The 25884-nt window shown below is 47.0% G+C and overlaps 1 protein-coding gene across 1 annotated transcript in view; it reads right to left on the bottom strand.

Annotated features, from left to right (window-relative positions):
- Positions 1–2772: 2772 nt before the first annotated feature.
- ZNF185 (zinc finger protein 185 (LIM domain)) overlaps positions 2773–25884 on the bottom strand; it is a gene marked incomplete at its 5' end in the record, with an annotated part of 23656 nt that continues 544 nt past the window's right edge. The window contains 22 exon segments of the mRNA XM_009705965.1: positions 2773–3157; positions 4003–4101; positions 4670–4772; positions 5131–5211; positions 7249–7317; positions 8811–8912; positions 10065–10160; positions 10432–10545; positions 11848–12003; positions 12456–12557; positions 12770–12850; positions 14463–14558; positions 15229–15342; positions 16214–16312; positions 17976–18074; positions 18589–18678; positions 19498–19655; positions 20020–20068; positions 21691–21774; positions 23319–23387; positions 23838–23918; positions 24586–24660. Coding sequence (XP_009704267.1) covers positions 4003–4101; positions 4670–4772; positions 5131–5211; positions 7249–7317; positions 8811–8912; positions 10065–10160; positions 10432–10545; positions 11848–12003; positions 12456–12557; positions 12770–12850; positions 14463–14558; positions 15229–15342; positions 16214–16312; positions 17976–18074; positions 18589–18678; positions 19498–19655; positions 20020–20068; positions 21691–21774; positions 23319–23387; positions 23838–23918; positions 24586–24660 — 2017 coding nt within the window.

The following is a 25884-nucleotide window of genomic DNA, read 5'->3' as shown; positions in this document are numbered from 1 at the left end:
GGCCCCGGCCTCCCGCGGGGCTTCCCGGCCGGGTGAGGGGCTGGCAGTGGGGCTGCGGCCCTGTTGCTAGGGCTTACTACGGCTTTACTAAGGCTTTGCCCTTTGGAGGAGAGCCCTGAGCGACAGGGGCTGGTGAGTGAGGAGAAGGGGTCTCTCCTTGCGCATACAGGCCAGAGAAGAAAGAACACAAAGAGTAGCCGGCGTCTCCCAAAGTGTAACATCTCCTCAGGACGTGGTTTCAGCGGTGACAATAAAGGCGGGTTTTTTTCCCACATCCTCCCCCAAAACGTGTATGTTGGACCCAAGTGCGCAGACCACGCAGCAGCTTCGGTGCGGGGATGGGGTTGCCCCTGCTCAGCCGCTACCAGCGCATCGCGTAGCCTTTATATACGTTCATGGCACGTCACATGAAATAACCTGGTTGAGGTTTGTCCCCGCAAGGATCCCTCTTTCGTGTCTGTGGAAAATACGTGACCTCATCCATCATGTAGGAGAAACCTGTGTGCAGATGACTGTTTCTCCACAAATACGTGGGGATACCGGGAAACAGGAAGATTTACATCTTTAAATAATTAATTTCTTTTTTGTTCAGGAGGGTGGAGCAGGGAGGGTCGGGTCAGCAATTCTTAAAAGTTCAGGCCAAAAGAAATTAAAGCCTATTAGTTTTAGGATAGCTGCAGGTTCCTTTTGGGTGATGCATGTCTTTGTGGGGGGGAAAAATGGCATCAAAGCCTTTGCGATGATGCTGCACGCGGGTGTCGGCAGGACGGCAGTTCTCCTCAGCCCGATCCTAGGAAATGCGGGAAGCAGGGACAGGCAGGACCTCCGAGAGCCACAGCCCAGACCCCTGTCTGCACACAGGGCTGATTTTTCAGACTGGAGCCCACTAGGACGCTTCGGATAGCACGCTGTGGGTCAGGGCTCCCTTCTCCCCAGGTAATCACAGGGTTTTTAGAGCAATCAGACTTAAATCGTGTGGAGAATGTCAGACGGTGTAGTTGTTGAGCTACTTTGCTGAACCCACCCCCAATCCTTTCTTGTTGGTGCCGTTTCTTCTCTCTCCCATCGCCACATCCTCCAACAAAGCATTCCATGACTTTACTGACGGGCCATGGCCCGTAGGCCACCGAGAAGCAAAAAATGACACAGACCATCAGATCAAAGGGCACACAACAGGAGCATGTTATACGGTGACGCCGGTGAGAAAGCTGCGCGTGAGCCAAGACCGTTTATTAGAGCTATATACGGAGGTGAAATAATTGCTACGGGGAAACACAGTGCTGAGGAGAGAGGGTGCAAAACGTACAATGGACAAATCCTGTTCCCCATAAGGCCACGTACCCACCAGGAACTCTGGAATGGGTGAATATGTTACTTCTGCACATCGTCTTCTCCAAGTGCATCCGTAGTTACAGGCCCACCTGGTTTTGGTATTTTAAACACTCCCCCCACGGCATGACGAGATGTGTAACAGCTGCTGCACCCGTCATTCCCCTCCACTGCTGCAGGTACCAGGAAGGAACTGCTGGCCGTGGGTTTCAGAAATGAGCGATTTGGGGAGATGATATGCTTCGTGACTCTCTTCTGTTCAGAAAGTAACGTCTCTTTAACATCTTGATAACTTAGCAATGTAGGCAGCCACAAGTGTAGGCAAAACTACTGGGTTTGCAGGGGGTTGTACCACCCACGCTCAAAAAGGAGCTGCCCCATCCCCTGTGGCAGATGTGGCTTTAAGGTCTCAACCTGAAGCTTGCCAGCAGCACAGTTGTTACTCCTTTCAACTGGAGTTCCCCTCATGGAGTTGCTTCTAAGGTCACGCCTACAGTTCACTTAAATAAATGGTACAGTGGCCTAAAAAAAAGTAATATCTAAGTAGCACTTGTGCTGTAAAACACTAACTTGCTAAGCTTTTGCATGCATGCTAGCTTCCATCACTAAGCGCGTAAAGAATTATCTAGCTAATGAGAGTCTGCATTAGTGCTTTTGCTGTCGCCTATTTCCATGTAAGAACTACGACAGAACTGACCTGGGTGCTTTGCAGACATTCCTAATGCTTCCAAAGAGAAAACAGTCACTCTCTGGACACATTCAGAGCTATACTTTTAAGGCATAGAGGCTAATTTTCAGGTTTCGCTATTCAGCTTTCTCAACCTCTCGGCATCTGAGTTAAGGGCTAAAATTACATGATTCTGACTTTTAGGAAGTACAGCATCTGCTAGAAGTTCAATTTTGTGAGTGAGCATTCGTGATGTAAATAATTTACAGCAATAAGAGAGGCATTACGGCAAACCTTGGCGAGGTGGGGGTAAATTCAGATTTCAGTCAAGCAGTGCTCCTTGTCAGGAGAGGCAATTGAGATACCTATTCTCTGGCACTTTTTGTACGGCCAGGAGACACCTTCCATCAGAGGCCGAGTTAAACTACCAGGTGAAAAAGAGTGTTATCTTCCCAAACAGACAGCAGACACACATGCTGCTGCAGCAATCCACTGGGGAGTAGGCAGGAAAGGGAAATTAAAGCTGACACACAATTAGAGTAAAGTGAGTCTGCAAGTGCTCCTCAAAGCCCGTGGAAAGCAAATGGAGATCAGGCAGAAGCTATTTCTAGGCAGAATTTGGGGGCGAGAGAAGCAGAAATAGGCTTTTGCTAAGAAATAAATTCAAACCCTCCCAAGAATCCAAATTTAGCGTTTAACACTTCTCGTATCTGCTTGCTTTGTGCCAGCTCACACACACTAAACTGCAGCCTGATTGCAGAAATGAAAGGGGGGAAAAAAAGAAAAAAAAAACAAATCAGAAAAGGTTTCTCGCAATTAGCTTAGACCTAAGGAGCTCTGCCTGATTTCCAACACAGGGAGCACTCTGGAATCTTAATGAAGTTAAAGACAGGCAGAGGGGCTCAGCACCTTTGGAAAATCAGCCCACTTATCTTTGTAGAAGACACTGCCTTATCTTGTTAACATTGGCACTTGTCTTGTATGCAGCTGACAGCGGATGTTAAACTCATTCATTGTGATGAGGCAGTGAGAGGGAAAATATCTTGAGGAAAGAGGGGAGCAGGAATTCTGCTATCTTAGCCAGTCAGAAACTGCTAGATATATTCTGGTACGTGGTGCTGAGGACTTTCCACTGGCTGCCTTCTCCAGCTTTGCAAAACCCTGCAAGCAAATAAAGAGAAGGTGAACACAGGAGCTGGGTACCACACAAACCACAGCATTACAGAGGGCAGTGGAGCAGATGAACGTGCAGGAACGGGACGACAAAGGCTGGCCAGTCACATTGCATTAAGAAGCAAACAAAGCAGCCGCGTATGCAGCGAGGCAGGTGCCCCTTTCCCTCCTTCTCTCTATCACGAGGCAGAGGGAGGAAAGGAGGCCTCTTCTTATAATCTCAGTGCAGTGGCAGGGTTTCTGGTTGCCACTGTGGTGACTCCTGCTCCATCCAGATAATCAGACAAAACCAAACCATATCCAGCCTATGTCCTTGTTGATCTGTTGACGCAGCATACAACTCTTCAGCTTTCCCTGTGGGTTTCATCTCAAAGGACCTTTAAATAAAGCCGTAACTGCCCCTGCCACTGACACGCTGCCTCCTTCCTGGAGGAATGTTACAGCTGCAAACAGCACCCAGCCCCCTGCAGCGAGTGAGCCCAGGACGCAAGGAGGAACTCTTTAATTACCTTCAGCGAGGACTCGCAACCTCTAAGGGACATTTCTCTCATCACTCAAGCCAGCCCTCTGCTTGTCTCCCCCATGCGAAGCTAACACAGCCTGTTTATCACATCATGGCCAGAGATTCTGGCTCTAACCAAGACCCCTGGGACCAGCTCGAGCATGTTTCTAGCTAATTCTGCAACAAGGGTCACTGCTTCCCACTAAAAAGCCACAGGAAAATCCCTGTATGGGTCACTCAGTAAATGTGAGGGTTCAATGCTCTTCATTCAGTAAACTCCATGAGCTCTCTCATCCAGCCATTTATGCTGGCACTGTAAAGGGTCACTCACCTAGAAGAGTTTCTCGTAGCACTTGTCACAGTGGACAATGTCCCGGTGGATGAATATTTTATCCAGAAGATCTCCCATTGCTTTGTGGCAAATTCCACACTGCCAAAGAGAAAACAAGGTCGTTGGACAGTAAGCAGTAACAATGGCATGGAGGGGGCAGAGAAACAAACAGTCTCTCTATCATTTCATAAAGGTGAGAGGATGCCAGAGCAGTGACCTTTGAGGCTAAACTTTTCTACAACAGACAAACACCCCTGCAGGCTTCCCCCTCCCACACCCACCATTTCCACAGACTTGTAAACTTTGCAAGGTTTGAGAGATTCAGCAAGACCTGCGCAGGGACACAAAGGTCGCAAAGCAGCAAGTCTGCCACAAGGACAGGGACGTGAGGAAAGAGGGTGCTGCTATTCTATCAGATGACAATAAAGAATTCTCCTTGTTCTAATATGCATTTATTTGAGGAGCTGAAAAACTATTGGGAACACAACCAACACCTGTGACTGCATGACTTTTTTTGTCCTGATGTGGATGCAAGCATTTGGCACATATTACATACATTACTCTGAAAGTCTGAGGACAGAATTTGCACCAAGATTCCTCCTCCCACCACTCCATTTCACAGCAGAACATAGAAGGCAGTCAGTAATTAATTTTTATTTTTTTTTACCCTGAAACAGTATTCGTGGCAGCAGATGTTAAGATGCTCTATTATGATCTTAGGGCAGTCTCGGATCTCACGGCCGCAGTAACTGCAAACAGGTTCACTGGGCCTGTGAAGGAACAGAAGAGTGATTTCCTCTGTAACACAAGCCGATTCCAGTCCCAGCGCTGGTACCAGAGGTTTCTTACCTAACACCAGCACTGCTCTCCATGAGCTACCTGCTTCTATGAGTGTTTGACTGTGTCAAGTGACAGTAGAGGGACATGTGTTATCCCAGGGATGCAGAGACCACAACAGCAGGGCAGTACAGACCTTAAAGTCAATGTCACTGTATTTTCCAAAGATCATTTACACTTTGTGCTGTTATTTCACCAAACACATAGCAATATTCTAAAAAAGCAAAACCTTAAAGTAATTTCTGTTTAACAGTTTGCCGAAACCCCCAGGGCAGCCCTGGACTGTCCTACCTCTGCAGAGGAGCACTGGACAGGTAGCTGTGGTGGCTGTAGGTTGCTTTCTCCGTATCAGTCAAATCCACAAGGCTGCCACTGGAGACAGAAGGTAATATCAGCACTTGACAATGAAATATGGGAAGAGCACCTCAGATAGAATCATTAATCATTAACCTAAAGTCCTAACTGCAACGTCCCAGCTGCCTCTTCCTTGGAGAGAAGGTTGGTCCCTCCTACCAGCTCTGAAAAGGCATTTCCCTAATAGAAAGGGTCACAGCGTTTGATGGAGCGGGGCTGTCGGCAGCACTGTCTCCACCTTCGCTGTATTCACACTGCAGATTCTCCATAGGGGTGGCAGTATCCTGCTCCCTGCCCCACACCACAATCACCGACTCTCGGCTCAGCCTGGCAGATAAGGTTTGCAAGGAGTAGAGCAAGGGCAAGCAGAGACAGCAAACAGCTGGTAGCCTCAGCGCCCAACTTCAGAGCACTGAAAAAACGTGCGTGGCTGCTGCTGTCCCCACGGGGAGAGGCAGGATGTGGGCAGCGTGGCTGGGAAACCGGGGCACGCACCCTGAAACGGGGACCCTTCAAGCCTGAGGCCGAGGGAAATGGCACAGGCACACAGCAGCCCTGCCCTGCAGGCTCTCCCACCCTGTCACCCTCCGTGCCGGGAGGAGCAGGGGCTGTCAGGAAGCCGGTGCCGATAGTCCCACGCGAGGGTCTGGCAAATGCAGCTCAGGAGGCGGCTGAGAAGACCTAACAACCTTGCCAAAGCAAAGGGAAAGATACTGCTCCCTCCTGCTCTCTCCTTCCTCCAGTATGTTCCCAACCACATGCTCCTACCTCCTTACTCCTTGCCAGCCACAGACCCCTTCGTGAGCCAGGCTGTCTCGTTAAAGGGGCAGAAAATGCGAGACTGGGTGGGCTGGGAGCATGGATAAAAAGAGAGGGAGCAGGAGAGGAGTAAGGGGAGCAAGGGCTCCCCTGTCAGCACTGGGACTTGCACAGGCTGTGACCCAGACTATGGGGACCAACGTATTTTCCACCGGCTGCTAAATGAGATTGGCAAAATCCCGTGCTGGCTGCTGGACAGGCAACCTGTGAAATCCTGCCTCCAACACACTCATCAGTAAAACTTCCCTGGCCTCACTGGGGTCCTGATGTTCACATATGGACCCTATAAATAGCAGCTATTTTCACCGCTTATTAAACTCCCAAATCCTGAACTATTATGCAGGAAAAGGCACGGAACACATGCTCAGTCTCACCTAGCTGAGTGTTCCCTCTCTGCCTTCTGTTTGCCTGTGTTTTTTAGACGCTGCGGCAATACGCTTATCTTTGGTTGCTGACATCTGCTTTGCCAACGTACAGGAAAGGCTAGAGATTTGTGGGGTCTGTAACCAGCTACCACAGTAATGCCAACACGGCACTGAGGAAGGATAAATGCCAGCAGGGAGGCATCAAACTGGGTGTTAACTGGCTGCCACATCAATGTAAGCACAATGTACGTAGGGCCAAATTCTGCTCTGAGTCACATTGGTGTTAATCTGGAGTAGCTTTACTTAGTTACCTTTGAGCAGAATACAAAAGACTGAAGATTTAAACTTGAAAACTGCATCGTTTTTAACTTTTTCTAACTCATAAATAACTTTTTTGAGTGAGAATCCACAACCTCTACGCTTTTCTCACCAATTCCAATCATTTCTTCATGTATGCAAATGCACAGTGAAGCCTGACAGTGCCAAATACACAGCCTAAAAAACTGCAGTGTAGTGTTTTCATCCCATCACCCACCTTAGAGGCCAACCAACTTAGAGAGGGAGTTTATCCCTCCACTCGGAGTTGTGGGACAGAGGTCCTCCTGGCACCGCAACGGGACTAGACAGCCCAGGGGACTGCAGAGATACCCGTCAGGGTCCCCAAAGCAGCACTGCTGGCTTAGCAAAACTCTCCACCCACCCAATGTAATAATCCCTCCAGGGCTAATTAGCTCGGGCACAGCGGCATGCTGACGCAGTGCTAACTGTTCCAGCTCGGGAGCTTGCTTGGCGTGTGTTAGCTGGCAAAGGCACACGCCGTTGCTTTGCACACGTATGTAGACACATGACTGTCTCTGGACACTCCTCATACCTGCCATAGCGCGGGGAGGCTGATAGCTCGCTGCTGTTCACGTACTCCTTCACAAAGAGGACCCCTTTTCTAGGAAGGGATGGAAACAGAACGAGAAGCATTTGCATTAGAAAAGACTGGAGCTGATGAGAGACAGCACAAGGGACCACATGTGTGCACTTGGACACGTAACACGTGCATGAAAAGGCACAGAGTGAGATGCTGTTGTTCTTGAATAAATACTGAATATCAAGCATTGTTGCTAAATAACACCTAATATACCCCTCTAATTAACCCACCAAAACAAATCGAGTTAATTAAAAAGAATGGGATGGATAATATAACTCTTTCATCCAGTTATCCCCTGTCTAGCAAGGATAAGTCTTTTTCAAATCATGTCAGGATTATGCACACAATAAGTATTTAGAGAGCTTGTGGTTCTGCCCGTTAACATTAAAACCCTCCTGGCACAGCAGTACTTACAGTGACTGTTTTGTCACTGGGATATCTCCAGCGTTTTCATCCCTTATAAATTGCCACTGGTTTGTTTTGGGGATGGTTTTGCCTGCAGAGCTGACCTTTCTTGCATATTCCTCCCTCTTTAAAATTCTGATTTCAAAATTACATGCCCCCATCTGTCTGTCTACACCTCTGTCACAGACCGAGGGGAGACACTGTGCCCACCGGCTCTCTTCCTAGAGCCATGAAATGAGCTAATCAAGCTCTTTCTCCATGGTGCATTTTCGTTGCTGCCTATAAGCTATGATTAATCCTCTCTTCTTATATGAGCAAGCTAAACTATGTCACAGCTAAGGAAAGAAAAGAAAAAAAAAAAAAAGCAGCAGCTTTTAACTTAGCACAGACACTTCCCATGTCAAGTGTTTCAGATGACAGTCCCCTACGGAGACAGATATTGTGATAAGCAGGCTGTAGCAAGGCCAGGAGGACCCAAATATTGCCCAGCAAAGCCTAGGCTGATCTCTCGCCACTTTGAAACCCCTCTCTAAATTGTGGAAAACTGTGCAGCATTTTTCACTTTTGAGGTGTAGCCTGCGGAAACCACAGATCCCAGAATACAGCTCTGAGTTGACAGCTGCACCGTGACAGGATGCTGTCTCCTGTGATACATGACAGATCAGGGTCCTGTGCCAGCCCCATCGAAATCTCATACACTTGCTGTAGACTGCTCACTTGCTTATGGTTGATAACAAGGCAAAGAGTCTTCCAAGAGCCCCACATCTGTGATGAGTGTGTATGGCACAAGGAGCTCCATCGTGTCCCTCCAGCTACAATGTGTTATGGAGGATTCATGATTTTGCCACATTAAAGAGAAAAGACACAACTCACACAGTGAACTACATCCTGGTCTCTAAAAAAGGGCACCTGGAAAAAAGTACCCAGTCCATCTCTGCCTTTTGTGTGGCACTGCCCATGATGGCAATGTCTGTGCTCTTAGCCAGAAGTGGCTGAGAAATGTCCCGTGGCCCAGAGGCCAAGCAGCAAAGCCTGGCTTGTCTTCACCAAACACGGTGGCTGCCTGCAAAACCTGTATTGCAGCAGGAGGATCACCCATTGCTCTTTACCCGGCAGTGCTGGAATCGGGCTGGTAGCCAGAGGCCACTGGGCTGTTGTGCGGTAGGGTGGCAATCGGACTGCAGATCCTCTCGCTGGAGCCTGAGAGAAGCCTGGCAAGAGAGAGAAAAGTCTGTGGGCACTGGAAACATGAGCCGCGACGTGATCCAAGCTGGCAGCCAAGAAAAGACTACCATTACTTTTAGGAGGGTGCAATATTAAGGCCCTTAACCATACAGATTATTTCATCTTTCTCACAGACCAAAAAGGCTCCTTTCTCTTTTTACATCTGCCACACAACAGTACTACCTCCCTGGAGAAGTTCTTTGGAAAAGTATCATTTATAGGGCCGTGGGAGAACAGATCAAACAAGATCTTCAAATAAGTACAGACCGTAAGTGAATCACGTAGCCTGAATGGGAGCTGCTATAGAGAGAAACAGCACACAACGTATTGCAGGAGAGGAAGAGATGGGGACATGTTGGACTTTGGCCAACATAACTATCCCCAATTTAGTAATTCCAAAAGCTGCAGAAGGGAGAAGGCGGCAAAACTATGGCTACTAAAATGTCTTCGGAAAACAGCTCTGCCTATTCACTCAGCAATGAGACCTGTGAAGTTTGCCTTCCAGGGATGAAGCTGATCTTGCCTGGGGCCAGTCCTAGGCTATCCAAGGATCTTGTGCCTCCTGTTCACACCCACAACACACTCCCCTTTACAGATCCAACACTCAGACCTATGCTGGTGCCTCCATACAGTGTCAGACTGCATGTGGATGGACTGACACTGCCATGAAGGACTGCAGAAAGCCCAGGGTAATGGTTTTCTGTATTGGATACCTCCTAGCCCTTCCAACAGCCATGTTCTGGGACCAGTTCAGTCATTCAGTCATTGACATTCTGGAGATAGTGGTCCTGTCTCTCAACACCTCTGATTTTAACTCCCTTTTTTTCTGTAGCCTCTCCAAAGGCCAATTTCTGGTCAAGGGAAGGTAGCCAGGAACCAGCCCTTCATTTTCCTGTCTTTCTGTTCTGGCACTCCACATGGCGAACAATTTCCAGAGACCAGTGATGGATGTATCACAGACCCTGCGCTGCGTAGCTTTTGCTAGGAACGGTTTAAGAGGAGTTCTGTGCCTCTAGATCACACATCGACTCCCTGAAAACCATTCCTCTCTCTTTCAGCTCTTGGCTTTGCTTCCTAGCTTCTCTTCCACACCAGTTTCATGGAGGTTTCCCTCACAACCATCAAGACTACCCATTTACCTGGTGCTGTTATAGTTTAAGCTGTCCATGTAGAACGGCACCCTGTGGCTTCTCTGGGAAATGGACATGGTGGTATCTCTGGGAAGGGAGTCGTGGCTATGAAAGGAAGTGATACAATCTCAAGCACCGAACTTGAGCACGTGAGGGATTCTCACAAGTGGTGAGAATCTTGGCTAAATGTCTACCTGCTTAGCATCAATATCACCCACACACCACAGCCATCCACGCAACCAGCACCTCACTGCACGTGTTTAGATCTAGGGAATTAGTAAGAAAAGTGGGTCACGACACTCCAGGTACTCGACAAATGTAGCAGTGGGGTGTTCTTTGGGTTAACAAGTCTGGATCCCACCCTTTGACTTCTTACCGTCCGGCTGTGGGGTTAAACTCACAGTGCCCCCTGGCACTAGCGCTGTCATATCTGCTGTTCCTAGGGCTGCTTCTCCCATCATAAACGCTCCCTTCGTAATCTGGGGTAGGTCTGGCAAGGAAGCACAAAGCCCTGGTTACATTTTACCAGGAGTCACTGGAGTCCCCACATTGGCTAACTAATATTGTCTCAGCAGTCAGTAGCATGATGCATTCTCCCTTTGCTCTGCCCATTTCACCTGTGCTGGTTCTGCAGCTGCAGCACGCATCCAAAGCTCCGAGGCTGGGAAAGCAGACTCAAAATCTAACGCTTGACAGTTAAGCTGAAGCAGTTCACAAACGGGTATATCTTCACTATTGTTTCCTTTCCCAGCGCTCCCCGAAAGTGCCACTGCAGCAGTGAACTGCTCACCACCTGGCCCATCTGGGTGCCAGACCCGCACATTCTCACTTTTCCAAGACAGAACTCGTTATCGGAATGGCTTTAACCTGTGGGCAGAGCTCAGGCTCTTTCAACAGGGAAAATGAGCTTATAGCTTATGGTCATTCTCTTCTTGCAAGTGCCCTGGGGCACAGATTACGTTTATATTGTGTATCAGCACTTTGATCCTGATTAAAGCTTCAGGCAACTGTATAACTTAATGTTAAATTATGCTGAAAAACACTGCAAATCAATGCTGCATTAAAAAGAGAAAGAGGGACAGGCTAAGCTCATCGTAAGATGAGAAAAACCCTGCTCTGGGCAAGACATGCATTTGGCCTATGATATAAACCCAAGGGCAGGAATGAAGCGCAACTTTCTTGTGCTGCAGAGACACCTCAGCATCATACCGTGCCAGGGGGGTGATACAGGCTATGAAGTACAATAAAGGTCTGTCCCTTTTTTCCTAGTCCGAGTCTGCAAATACCTCCAAAAGCAAATGAGACCTTTGTGATGCCAACTTTCTGGAAAATGCTAAAAGAGGTGAAGGTTACATTCAGATCACATGAATGTACACATATATATAAAAATAGTAGTTATAACTGTACAACTTGTCTCTTATGTCACCGAGGGTCATCAGAAATGAAAAATCAGACTGCTCCTGAATCATCATCTCTGCAGATGTGGTCTCTACACATCTGTCAGGTCTCCAGGCACCGTGTAGGTGGTCTGAATACAACCTGCCAAGAACTCTCCAGTGTTACAGAGCAATTATCCACTCAGATCTCCTGAATCCCTTCTTCAGCCCTTCAGGTCCAAATATTATCTTGTTCCGTGTGTTGCGAGAACAGGCAATACTGTCACTCCCTCTGCGAACAAAATTCCGTCCTAACTTCTTGATGCAGTGATCGTACAACCTAGACCAGAGTTTCTGTCAAATATTTCTGTGCCAGCGGCTTTCCCTGTCTCTGCATCCCATCCCCAAACCTTTACCTTCTGGTGCTGAACACTTGGCTGTCTACATAGGATGGTATCCTGTGACTGGGTGCTGACACGCTGGTGTTAAAAGGCTGGCGCTCCATGTACAGTGGCATGGGATGCTGCATCTCATATGCACCGAGCACACTCTCTTTTGAGCTGAAGTTAGACCTGCTGAAGAATTAGACCCAGTTTGACCACAAAGCCAATGACCGTATGCGCTATGACCAGCTCACACAAGTGTCTGGAATTCATCGAGGCTGGATCATGCCTCTTTCTACTGGCAATAAGGAAAACCTGGGACGCCACACAAGGCCAGGGGAAATGGCAGAAGTCTGTACTACTTCCCCTCACCTACGGAAGCTGAATTCCCAGCACGCTGAAATGCTGCAAGATTCAGCAGTCGTCCAAGTTAATTTGTTAACTGAAATGAAACATGAGCAACCATACGTGGGCGGAATCCTAAACCTAATATTCCTTTTGTCAGTGTCATTGGATTTAGCGTACACCGGGCAAATTTACACAGGTCCAGAACTTCAGCCAGGTTCAAGAAGCAGGAAAGGCAAAGGATGAGGATTTGAGCGCCATTGATGGGGAGAAACAAAGGGATAGTCCCACTGTACCTGGCTGCCACTGGGTTAGGCTCATTATGTCTCCAGTCTCCTGGGCTCTCCTGGTGACTATCTGTGGTGGGGCAGGTTTGTTCTTCATAAGTTAGAGTGATCCTGGCCAGGGAGGAAAAAGCCTGTTAGCAGCTTCAGCACTTGTGTCTAAACTTGTCCACTGTGGTGAGTAAATGCAGTAACATCATGATTATGTGGGTTTCTGAATTCAGTAGCCAAGAAATGAGCATTTTTAATGCCTTTGAACAGGGCAACAGGGGGAACACAAGATGTGCAAGAGAGCAGAAAGCACGCCTGGTCCCCTGGCTCCATACCTTTCCCGGTATGGATCAGATTCATTGGCACATGGGGTCTCTGGAGCAGTGATGCTGCTTTCTCTAGGTAGAGAGCTGGACCTGCCAAGACAGAAGACGATTACAGTCTGCAGAAGTGCCACTGCGCATAGAATTACTGTAGGATGTAGATGCAACCCCTGGTGAACCTCCTGCCTCAAGGAAAGTACAATATCCCTGCAAGGGAATATGCCAGGTAATCCAAAGAGATGTGAAAAACAACAGAGGGAAAACACAGATATATTAAAAATAAGGCTGAAAGGAAAGAAAAATAAAGCTCCTGATGAGCATCAGTTACCTGTTTACTCTTTCCAAACTTGACATTTTAATTCTGGTCATTTAGTTACGACCATTATGGGTTACCCAGTACCTCTATGTTACATTTCAGACCGCTAAGAGCATGAGCTGGCCTCATTTGGGTACCATCTCAGAAGTGTATCCACTAGATAAACCCACTGAGAGCCATCCTGGATTACACCTGTCTATGTAATCTAGCGAAAACTTTGCTCACTTTTTCTATCTCGTTTCGTATGTTTGCACACACCAACTCCTCCAGGAATACTGATACCCTGTAGAAAATCTGAAACTGGCTTGGATTCCTGCATCAAAACTGCATTTAATTAGACTCTAAGAAATTAATTCTCAAAATGCTTTCAAAGATCCCACCCTGAAACATTAAGGTTGATGAAAGAGGAGGCAGCCCTTTACACTTTACTTGCTACTAAGTTGAGGGCATCTCCTCACCAGCATTAATTTGATCCCTGCAAGTTTGCTGAGGTAGTAAGCCAGAAAGTGATCGGTACAGTCACTCAAGTGAAAGCAAGATCAATTTATTTTGATTCCTTTGCAACAAAGGTAGATACCTTAAACTCTTACTTGGGTCAAAACACTAATGTTCGCTGAGCTATAGATTCCCAATTAGGTTGGGATGTTCTGAGTGCCTAAAGAAGTGTTTGTCCAGGAGCTTAGACTCAAAATCAGTTTACTGAAAAGAGCAGGAGATAACGCCCAAGTTCTTCAGTGGAGTGATGCTGCAGAAGCACTCCTGACTGCTCCCCTGGTAAGTCTGATCCAAAGTCACTGCAACTGGAAGCACTAAGACTCTCAGATCAGGACCCTGCATTTCTCTCAGTAACTTGGTAAGCTTCAGGGCTTATCCAGAAGTCGTCTGTGGAGTGAGGGAGGCACAGAGTGGGCAACAGATGGAGTTTTATCCCTCTTGGTCACTTTGCTGGGTGGTTGGTACTGGAGAGAAAAGGGAAGTTTTCTCTCTGTAACTTTTTTCTTCAGCAGTATAACTTCCACTCACATCCATGGGGACTGGGAACAGCTCCTCTGCCTCCCTGTGTGATGAACTACAATTGGGAGTATTTGTGGTACATCTAGGACAGCTCCATTCATCAGAAGAACCCAGGAGGACGGGACACTGACACCATTGCTCTCTCCCTGCTGCTTTTCCCAGCACCTCTGCCTGAGCTCCCTCCTCCACAGTCCTCACTAACCACCCACTCTGCTGTCCCACCACTCACTATGTATCTCCACTCATTCATGAAGAAAGCCCAGCTTCATGATTCCTAACCCCAAACACAGCATCCTCAGTCCCTTCTCCAGAACCACCTGCAGTAAACTCCCCATGTTCTCTCATCAGAAAAAGCAAGCCCATTATTTCTCTTACCTTCTTGAAATGAATTCTTCACTCTGCACACAGGGCGATATCCCCTTGTTAATGTCCATGCTCCCACTAATGCTGTCGTTGGTGGATAGCATGGACCTGGGGGAGAAGAGCAGTCTGGTTTACAAGTTGATTTGAAGATAGGTTGCTCACTGAAACACACACGTGAGGAAGCCCAATTTGACCAAGAACCTCAGCTCTTCAAATTTAGGGGGAAGATACAGACAAAAGCAAAGAAATCAGTTCACAAAGTCTTTCCATTTGGACATTTAGCCCTGCACTGTTTTGCACAAGGCAGGCTGAAGGCACCAAGACAGCCACCACAAACCCAGTGGAGTCACAGGTCAGTGGGAAAGAAAATGGGCCTGTGCCAGGGTGACCAGAGCAGATCCTGAGACCTCACGCTGACTAGATAAGCTCAGAAATGAGACCCAGCGTTACCACGGAGGTGTCACCCCACACCAGATTAGGTTGCTTATTGGCAAATGTCTCTAGAGGCAGTCTCTGCTTCCAAATTTAAGGTCTAGGCAGCAACTCCTGGCAGACCAGTGGGACAGTGTTTGGTGCCTCCAGCTAATGAGGAAGTTTTCTCCCAGGCTTTCATACAAAACCATGATAAAAGGCTAACTCGGTAGAAGGAGCACTAGAATCAGGCACAAAAGGGGAGCCTGAGAGATTTTATCAGCATATGTATGTGGGGGAAGACATGCAAGGAATTAATGCTCATCCTGCAGGAAAAGACAGGTGGGGTAATTATCTGATTCCTTACCTAGTCATGCTGGGTTCATGTTCAGTACGTTCCTTCAACCTGGGAGGCTCAGGGTGGACATCATGGTCAGGAGGTTCTTGTCCCTTCTCAGTATGGTTGTTTGAGTCCAAAAACCTAAAATAAAGATCTGTGCTTAAGGCAGTGGAGAAGAAACATGCTGGGGTGGGTAGACATCCATTCCCTAGATAGGAGCCATCAGGCAGGGAGCAGGAGACATTGTTTGGCCAGACCTATTCCAAACTGTCCTGGTACTAGGAGCCATCAGGCAGGGAGCAGGAGACACTGTTTGGCCAGAGCTATTCCAAACTGTCCTGGTATCAGACCTGATGGGAATCATGTGTACAAATCCCATTCTAGCTTGCAGGATCACAGCTAAAGGCCTTTCATCCGAGATTGTCGCAGAAGGAAAACATTAGGCACAGGAGAAAGCACTCGTGTCAGAATTCTGCGGACTGACAGATGCTTCTAACGCCTTAGGACACACTCATGCATGATTTTGCAGCATTCATAAATGCTTGGATAGTACTTGCTGAGATGTCTGGGCAGCAGAAGCTATTGCCTGCCACTGTAGGACCAGGGGAACTGTGCTGATGCCAAAGGACCTATGTCACATGCTGTCAGTGCAGAAACTGTCTCTTGGACTTCACACACTGTGTGAATGTCTCCTCCAGCTGGCTTTTCCCATCAGTACGGGTGGGATTGCCTGCTATAGTGTGCCATTATAAAGTCCTCGTTCCTGAGTACAGAACAGCTCCTCTGCTTTGCAGTCTCAGTTTTGGACTTCACACACTGTGTGAATGTCTCCTCCAGCGGGCTTTTCCCATCAGTACGGGTGGGATTGCCTGCTATAGTGTGCCATTATAAAGTCCTCGTTCCTGAGTGCAAAGCAAGCTGTTCTGTGGTCTCAGTTACATTGGGAATGGAGTAAGACATGAAGACTTATGAAGCGAATAGATACTGTGGGTGAGTCCGACTGATGGCTTACCCTTCTTGGATCTGCTCTGGTTTATAGTCATCTGAGGCCCGCATGCTCTCATGCCCCCTTTCTCTAGGGGTGTTCCCCTCTTTGAAATCTTGGGAAGACCTGGCAAAGGAAAAGAAACCCCACTTGTGGCTGCCAGGCACAAACACCTGAAAGCTCAGTTCAATGCACACTGAGAAGAAAGTCAGTCAAAAGGCTTTGGTGGAGGCTATTCCAAGGGCTGAGCTGTAACCAGCACATTGAAGCACTGACTTCAGCATGGCACAAAGCACTGCTTAACTGCTTGGAATTCAGTGGATGGGTCAAGCAGTAACATTTTCACATGCCAAAATTAGCTCTTTAAAATATCAGTCCAAACTATGCTTTCTCTAGACAAACATGCTGCTTTCTAGCATGAAAGTAGAGCTGCAGGGTATCAGATTATTTATTATGGCTATATCATACATCAGGATGTGTAGGCCAGGACAGGCATCACATCTGATACACTGTCTGATAATACCTGAGGCTGAATTTGAAATGTTTCTCCCTGTCCCATATTATGAAGGGTTTTTTTGTAGCCAGATGCACTGATTCAGTGTATCCAATGATACCACTCATCTCCCCTTGCCTTTCTAGCTCAGGCTCCCTTGATGCATGTTGACTTTGCACTGTTGTTGTTAACTTCGGTGTAACGATGCTGCTGTCTCTGAGAGAAGAGCTGGAGCTACCGGAGGAGGAGTCATTCCAGCATGCTAAGTACAGAGGCAGACTCTGAGGGAATTGCTTGGGAAATATGCTGTGTTGGAGCTGTGCTTTATAAGACTCAACTCTCAACAGCTCCTAGTCCTGCTGCGAATTCAGGACACAATTTCAGCCATCCATGTACAATTAGCATCTGAAACAGGCCCTCAATGGAGATGTCTAAAAGGGGTGGGATAAAGCATTCAGCATTTCTAGAAAGATCTTTTTATTCTCACCTGTGGCAACAGAACTGAACAACCATGGCAGAGCAAAACCTCTCTTTCCTCCGCAGACTCCTGATGGGGAAGCGACTCCTCCCTCACTGCAAGTCTTTTGGCAAAACACTTTTTAGCTCATTGGGTTTCTGTCTGCTTATGTAGTGGGATAGGAACCCCTCCGGGGGAGCACTGTGGCTGCCACCACTAAGCTTTTAGGGTATACAGTGCTGTAGAAGTGATGATGACGATGGTGGTGGTTTGGCTGTTTTTCCTGTCCATTTTTAGAGACCTTTGCCATCTCTGCACTAGGGCGCAAAATGAAAGTACTCAAAAGCTGTACCAGTCCATGCAAATGGACTCCCAGGGGTGTGCCCCAATTGTCCTACTGCCCCAGCTCATATCTGGCTCTGTGCCTTGGGCTTCTCCCTGCAGAAGGCAAGGGAGAAGCAGCAGGTGGTGCGCACTCATATCGTACCCAGGACTGGTACAGCATGTGGCAGATGTCTCTCTCCAGACTCATAAGCACAGGACAGGTGGGGCTGAAGGGAGATCAGAGCTGAACTGTGCCACATGCAGCAAGCCTTGGGGCTGCTGGGAAGAAACTGGGGGGTGTTAAATGCATTTGCTGTGGGGTTAGTCTTCAGTCAACACAGCTGGAAATTTACTACTTCAGTGGATGCTGCAGAGAGGAGCAGTTTAGAGCTACTTCGACAAATGGCCCTTATTGTGCTGTGCTCGATATTCCCTGAGCAATCACTATTTCCAAGGCTTTCAACAATGAGATAAAAGGTATTAGCAAACATGGGGTTAGCACCCCAGGTCCTTACATCGCTTCATTCCAGTAAGGCTTGCTGTATGCTGGGACCTCAGGACTCATGTGTCTGCTCTCTGGGGTGCTGCTTTTCTCCTCGTATCCCAGGGCAGATCTGATAATCAAAGAAAGGCCCATTACATCTTTAACAACTGGCATGTGAATCCTTGCACTAGTGAATACTATCTACTCACCAGGCAAGGCTTGTGTCAGTCTGTACTATTCACTGTCCTGCACCAGGACTTTTCTCTAGGGACCATATTTAGACTAGAGTTGCATTTCAGTGTATTTCAGCTGCCTCTCAGCTCCCTTGCTGCTACTCCAGCATCGCTGTAGCATTTCACTGGATTATCAGCACATGAGAAGGTAGTGACTGAACACCACCAAGCACACAAGCACCAAGAAGAGAAAAAAAGCTGGCATGCTTAGCTCATATCAAAGAAGATGGAGGAGGGATACAACGCAAACCTCTTGGTTTACTTTGCAAGCTGCACTTTAAACCTCAGCATAGTTGCCTTCATCCTTGGGACAAAAGCTGTGAAAAGAAACCTCTTTCTGTGCCTGCCCATTCAGATTTCCCTTAATTCTCAGTATTACTCATACGCTCACTAAGTTTACCCCACTCTTACCCTTTAAAGGAATATTCTGTGTCCTCTAGGTGTACAGAGGGTCTGTCAATAGGAGAAGAAGGGACATCAGATTGCAAGCTAGACCTGTCAAAAAAAGGAAGGAATCTAAAGCTTGATAGCTTGCCAGAGGCTTCAAGGGGGACTTGTACAATATAACAACACTGCACTTCATGAGAGACCAGAAAACAGAAAGTAGTTTTCTCAGAGAACTGATTTTCCTTCAGAAAAAAACATTTTCATCTCTAATCAAGAAGAATAGAGGCTGTTAGTGGAACTAATGTGGTTACTTGGCCTCAATTTACACGTCTTGGCTGGATACATGACTTTTCTGGTCTGCCACAGGATCATGCACCTGGGACAAAGCACAATACAAGTAACTTTGGGGAAGATGTTCCTACATTACTAGCAGCAGTTCTAGGTCTTGGGATTTACACCATCCTACTGGGAACCCTGTCATCCTCCTCACCTCAGCTAGGAGGTTTGAAGACATAATTTTCTCACCTCAAGTCCTTTGCTAAGCCAATACATGGAGTCAAGTCCCAAAATAATGAACTAAAGTAAGTGAAGAAAGCAGCTTCAGGGAGATTAGTGGGGTTGGTATCAACAGCAGCAATTCTTTCCTGACTCTGCCCTTCTGACATTGTCAGGGGAGCGAGCACGCTCTAAAAAGCATGTGGAATGGAGACACTTTTGAGATCAATGCTAAAAGCAATGATAAAGATGCTGTATCTGCTCCCAGGCTGCTTCTGTAGAAAGAAGTTGATGTGTAACAGTGAACAGAAAGAATGCTGTTCCCACTGTTTAGTCACCTAGGATTTTCTGGCTCCCCTTGCTTTGTTGCCCAATTTGGATTCTGCTTGTAGCTCCACTTTGGACGAGTTAGTTATTGTCTGCCCCGACATCTGCCCTCTGCAAGCAGCACTGTGAGTACCAGCACCGCAAGTACCAGCACCAGACGCTGACCTTGCTGGTTCAGACTTTGCATCATCCAGGCAGTGAGAGGTCTCATACTGACAGTGCAGCTTGTCTGTAGCATCTGTAGGTTTATCCCTGCAACCAGAGTTGTACTTGGTAAGAGGGGGCCATGGGTCACAGAAGGCAGCTTAGCAAGTTGGAGAACAGAGCAAGAAGCAAAAATATCATATATGAGATTTTCCTGTCTCAAATGTAACATCTCCTTCCTGCTTAGCTCTCTAAATTTCCCGCAGCAGACATGAAGGGCAGAGGCATAAATCCAACCAACTCATGGTAGTGCAAGGAAAGAAGCTGAAAGATCTCAGGCTATTTTGATCTGGTGGATCAGGTCCACCTCCCTTTGCAAGTGCTGCTCCCAGAACACATTTGTTAGGGCAGCACTAGGTCAGGAAAAGACCCCTCTCAATCTAAAATCGAGGAGAAAAAGTAAATTTTACACTGATAATAGGTTTACACTTACTTTGGGGGGTAAAATCCACTGTCGGCTTCTGTGTGTTCAGGATAACTGAAAAGGAGAGACACCAAATTTAGAAAGCATCTTTGGTTTGGTTTGGTAATGTTCTACAATTATTTTCTTATGCATTTAATAAAAGAGAGAGGAAGAAATCCCTAAAACTTCCCAGAGATGTTCCTCAGTACATTTCTTCAGGTAAAATGGCAAGAAACTTTGGGGAAATTCAGTGTGTATGAAGTACAAAGGAGCATTTAGTAACTCTGATCATAATCAACATATGACAGATGCCAGAGGTATGGAGTCATCTGGAAATTCAAGCCAGCACTTTTCCAAAAACAGTGGGATGTCCTACAGACCACAGCTGCAACACAGGTACCTCCATCTGCATGCACAGAAGGGAAGGAACGGCCCTGACATCCTCTGACTTGTCTCAGGGGAGCTGACAAAATGGGGAACTTCAGGTGTCTTGATCCAAAATTACATTTCTATTTTCTCGTTTCCAGGCTGTGGGCAGTGAACAGCCCATGAGTGAACAGCTCTCACTAAACTTCTCCCCTTCAGCATGCCACAGGGGTAATACCTTTCTCCCTCACTTCCAGTTTCTCAGGCAGGACAGAATCACACCCACTGCTCTTGGCAGTTTGCAACCTTTCTTGATTTGTGAATCTCTAAATTTTTTCCAGTGAGGATGCAGACTCCCTAGAAAAGCTGTGAAACGGACTGCCATACAGACTGCCACACGCTGCCGTAGAACAGGCAGGAACTGAGTTGTTTTACTCGCCTTCAGTGGATGCCGAGTCGTAGCCTCAGACTCACAGAGGTTTCTAGATCAAATTAAACCAGTGTTTTCTAGAGAGGTGTGCCTCCAGCAAGGTCCACTGACAGTGGTGAAGAGCAGCACAGTGTGGAGCCCAAGCGAAGGAGATCCACTGGCTATCGGCTTGGTTGCACGTCAGAAACGCTGGTGCCCATGGGAGGGGACGGATCCTGCCAAGGACAGGTGCTGGAGGAGGTCTGGGGGCAGGTGATTCTCACACACACAAGGGCAAGCAGGATTTCATTTGGGCTTTTGGAGACAACCACCAGCTCAGCTACATTGTAGTGCCTGTGATTATGGGATCTTTAACTACTTTCCACAATACCTTAGAGTCAGGACACAACTTTTGCTCATCTCTGAACCTTTTGGTTTGCCCGACAGTTTACAGGATGTGCAATTTTCTTTTGTGTTTGGGTTTTGGCTTGAGTTTTGGTTCTTTTTAGGGGGTCTGTTGTTGCAAAAGTAAATAGGTAGGAGGAGGATGGAGGACTAGAGTGTGAACCTCTCTATACTGAAAAAAAAAATTTAAAAAATTACATTCCAGAATCACTTTACATTTGGGAATGAACGCAGAAAATGCAGAAATGACACATAAAAGTGATTATTTTTTTGTATCCTAGAAACTAAAGAAAAAATCTGGAACAAAACATCAATATTATTGAAGAGGGTAGCGTTGTCTTCCCCCTCCCCCTCTTAAATAAAATTTTAGAGAAACTGCTGCACTTCTGCACAGCACAGGTTGAACTGCATTTTTCCATCAGGAAATACCCATTCAGGGTTTCCAGACAGCTCAAGAGCAGCAGTTTATGATTTGCACAATGCTCAAGTCAATAAAGGAATTTCACACTAACCCTACCTTCCATTTGTGGAAACCACGGTTGCTCTGGGGGCCAGTTCATCCCACGGGAATGGCTCAGACTTTTCCTTTAGAGGTTTGTCACTTGAAAAAGGAAAATGCCGGTGAGATATGACCTGATAGCATTTATATTGTATCATCCTAGAATAGTCTACTAACATTTAGATAGGAGGAGCACAAAAGGGGGTTAACTGAATATAGCAGGATAGGAAGAGCCAGCCTTCTGAGTACAGGGGGCCTGACTGCAGTTCCTGGGTTATGTAGAGAGATGTGTTTCTCCCTGCAGTGAGGTACTGCTCACCCCTTTGCTTGGGTGAGCGTAAGTACCCTACACCCATTGTTCTCCCTCTTCTCATGGGTCAGAAAGGCCTTCCCACAGGCCCACCAGCCGGACCCTACACCCATCTTTCACTTCCCCAGACCTGTCAAGCTGTGTGTCTGTCTCCTTCCTTCCCTGCCAATTATTGTCTCTCCGGTTTTAGGTGGCTTAAGTAATGAGGCATCCTCTAATTTCTCTGGGAGACCGACTCACAATTAGGAGCAGCTATGTGACCCAAATGACCCCAAGCACAATGAGTACGTTGTAATCGGGCTGTGCCTGCGATGACACACAAGGATATATTTATGGGCCTCAGTTGAATAACCATGATGATCGTCCAGCCTCTGCCTTTTCTCAAGCACTCCAGGCTTTGCTTCAGCCTGAGATATCGGTTTGGGAACATTTCTAGCTTTATCGTCATTGATGGAGGTGGAGAGTGAGTTGCAATTAACTGTATATGCTACAGAGACTCATTTGGTGAATCCAAGCCTTCTATAGCTGCTTAAGCACAACAGAGCAAAAGGTGAGGCCACATGTACGATTCCGCCTACTTCAGTCTAGACACAGCAAAAAATTCAGCGTGGTAACACTGAGAACAAAAAGAGCCCTGCTAATATGGGGTATATTTTAAATATCTGAAATGCTTCTGTGTACAGTCCAGAGGATAAAGACTACTGGACATAAGCATACAAGGAGGGAGTGATCTCTGTCTCAGGAGCGCCAGAAACTTCCCTGCCTTCAACTGCAAGTTCCCTGTCTCACCTATGCAGGTACAGAGTGTCAGAGCTCTGCTCCTTAATGTCTCCAGCACCTATTCCCATGCCTTCAGGTTCTCAATCAGTTCCTTCTTTCTTAGGTTTTCCTCCACACAACAAAGCTCTTTACACTTTCCCATTGTTCAGCCACCCCTTCAAACTTTCTACAGGGTGCAGAGGACCAGAACCAACATTAGCAGGAGCCACCAGCAGCTGAGGTTCAACACATCCCTTGTAGGGGAAAGAAGCTCCCCAGGGAATGGCAGTGATTGGTAAAAAAACAAACAAACAAACAAACAAACCAAAATGCATGAAGTAGACTCTTTAGGGACTGAGCCAGAGAGGAGAATCCTTGAGGGAGGTGAAGGAAGAGTAGAGAAGACTGACAAGCTGCAGCTTAGCCAGCAGATGATGCTCTTGGAGTGCAGCCCAGGACCATGACTGGAGAGATCCCATCTGTTTGAGACCACTAGCAGGTACATACTATTTCTGAGCAAAAAGCAGGGTTACGCCTTATGTTCAGCAGTACAGATCAGCCTTTCTCAACTTCTTACCCGTCCCCATGCTGTGACACAGTTTCAGATGAGGATTTCCCATTAGGGGCTTGTCCATTTTCACCGTTTCTGCAAGCAAAACAGCAAGAACAATTAGGCAGGGAGATGAGGGGACACAATGTGAGGCACAGGAACTGTATGGCAAGGTGCGTGTTGGAAGTGTGCTACGTGTAGTGTGGGGATTGGATTAAAATGAAAGCCTGACCAGTTTAGGAGATAGAAAGGTCTGCAGTTTTGGAGCTCATATTCTCATCATAAAGAACTGGGTAATGTTCAAGCTGTGGGAGGCCCACAGCTTCCATCTGGGTATATTTCCTCCCAGATTGCTAATGCTTTTGTAAAGTGCTGCTTTCTTAGATTCCCTGTGCTATAGTATTTACTGTTCCATGACTGCACTGTGTCCAGAACAATCATGTGTATCTGGGAAAATACCACCAAGCAGAGCCAAACTCTCCGCTGCAGCATGCCCCTTGCTACTCTTAGTGGAGCTTTAGGATGATGCAGGGACAACAAACCTACCTGATTTCAGTAGAAGTGGAGATTCTCTCTGAAGTTTCACTCAAGGATGTGGTTGTTTGGCTCTTGCTGCCTGTTTCAGGGCTGCAAGAGAAGGCAAAGAAAAAAGCTGTCATTCCTGAACAAACCAGCTCCCCACTGCAGCTTGCCAAAAATTTTCCTGCACTGAAGTGTTCCTTTCTGTGAATAAATAAAATGGAAAACAAACATCACTGTTTTCAATACATTCACTTACAAAGTCATCTTATCAGAAGCAATTTTTAAACTAAAAACACTGATATTGCCAGGACTATCCACCTTCTGCCAGTGATACACAAAGAATGAAAATAACAGAACAAGGTCAGTAACCAAAGTGCTGTTTGCAGTGCTGTGAAAAACCATTTCAACATTTTTTTATACTATAGTCATGAATTCAATCAAACAGACAAAGTTGAAAGCAACTGAAAATTATTCCGCTACACATTTGGCGAGAAAGAGTTCAGCATGTTTGGGTTTTTTTCTTTCAGGTTTTGAGCACTTCTGTCAGGATGCTGACAGATCCTTGCAGGACATAACATGGATTTCAGACGTAAAACCTTCTTTTAAAACAGCTGCCTGCATCTAAGAAAAGTCTCCCATGCACAAGGCTGACAAATTTGCTTCATTTCCCTCCCAGAGCGGTGCCCACGGAAGTCTCTGACCTACAGCTACATGTGGGCTGATACAGCCACAAAAGACGTCCAAGAAGTCTTGGCTGTGCCATAACACTTACCTGGAGGGAGACACGGCTGTTGTCTTTGGCTCATTCCAGGAAGACCCAGCGGTGGTTTTTCCCAGCCCATTGGTACTGATTAAAAAAACAAAACAAAACCCTAAGTAACAAAGCACTAAAGACACAGACTTTTTAGGTGCCTTCTGCTGTGGGGGGACACATCCTGCTTTCTGGCTCACAGCTCTTGTGTCTGCTTCCTGGGCAGCGAGGCCAAACCCTGCTGTGCAAAGACTCACACATGCAGTTGTCCCTATGCACTCTTGCACTAAAGTGACTAGTATTTGCCTTTCTGCTGAAACACTTGGTCTTTAGAAACTGGCTTTTCCTATTTAACACAGCTGGAGCTGTTTCTGTCCCCAGTGTTTGCGTTTGCACTAAAATCCAGCTTCCCTAAATGTATAGATTAAAGCTCAGTGTATCCACAAAATTGATTTCAGTATGTGCACATGTGTAAAACGTGAGGAAAGGAGGCTAACTGCTTCACAGCCCTGCCTCAAACAACGGCACAAACTTGCTACCAAAATTCATGAGGCAGCTCCTTCATCCTGTAAATAAAGCATTTCGGGCTGAAAGGCCCCATTTATTGGACTCCCTGCTGGGCCCACGAAGGACCAGAGTGGCAGAGAAGCTAATAATTCTGCTGCCTGGCATCAAGCCACTCCTCAGAGCCAGAACAGAGAGCTGAATCCCAAATTAAATGAATCTGCTTGAAAACAGAGACGGATTCTCCCTCCTAGGGCAAACATTTCCATTTCAGCCAAACATTTCTGCATACTGGTCTCCCTCAGCCCCACACCACGTGCCAGCTGGTCCTGACCAGTGTGGGCTAAGGGAGGATGTCACTGCTGCCCCTTTACACAAGAGACAGCCTGTCCCCATGTCTCGCATACCATGCCAAGAAGCCTCTGGCTTGTCTGTCACAGCTCCGTACGGCTCTGCGTATACTTGGGCTTCACAGTACTCTGTGAAATGATCTGGGGGCTTGAAATGAGGCTAACATTTCCCATCAAAGCAAAGATCAATTTAAAGATAATGAACCTCTCAAACCTCTCCGGTCACACCTATCTGTTGCCATCACAGTAGAATAATTAAATCTAAAGTCTAACGAAAGCAGAGCTGGCTCAGGGGACTGGAAATAATGAGATATTGAGTATTTCATGTCTAGGTGATCGGGTCAGTTCACGCAGCCAAGTTTGCTAGTAAAAGAAAATCATTACTATCTGATGGATGCTTGATGGCTGCTCTGACTCTTCCTGTGAGTTCTCTTTCTAGAAGTGCTGCCAGGCTCATTCCTCTGGC

The sequence above is a fragment of the Cariama cristata genome, unplaced genomic scaffold (assembly GCF_000690535.1).
Source record: "Cariama cristata isolate BGI_N322 unplaced genomic scaffold, ASM69053v1 scaffold4088, whole genome shotgun sequence".
In the NCBI taxonomy this organism is placed as follows: Eukaryota; Metazoa; Chordata; class Aves; order Cariamiformes; family Cariamidae; genus Cariama; species Cariama cristata.
Note: the sequence above shows the minus strand (reverse complement) of the source record. Positions and strands in the feature narration are given on the sequence as shown.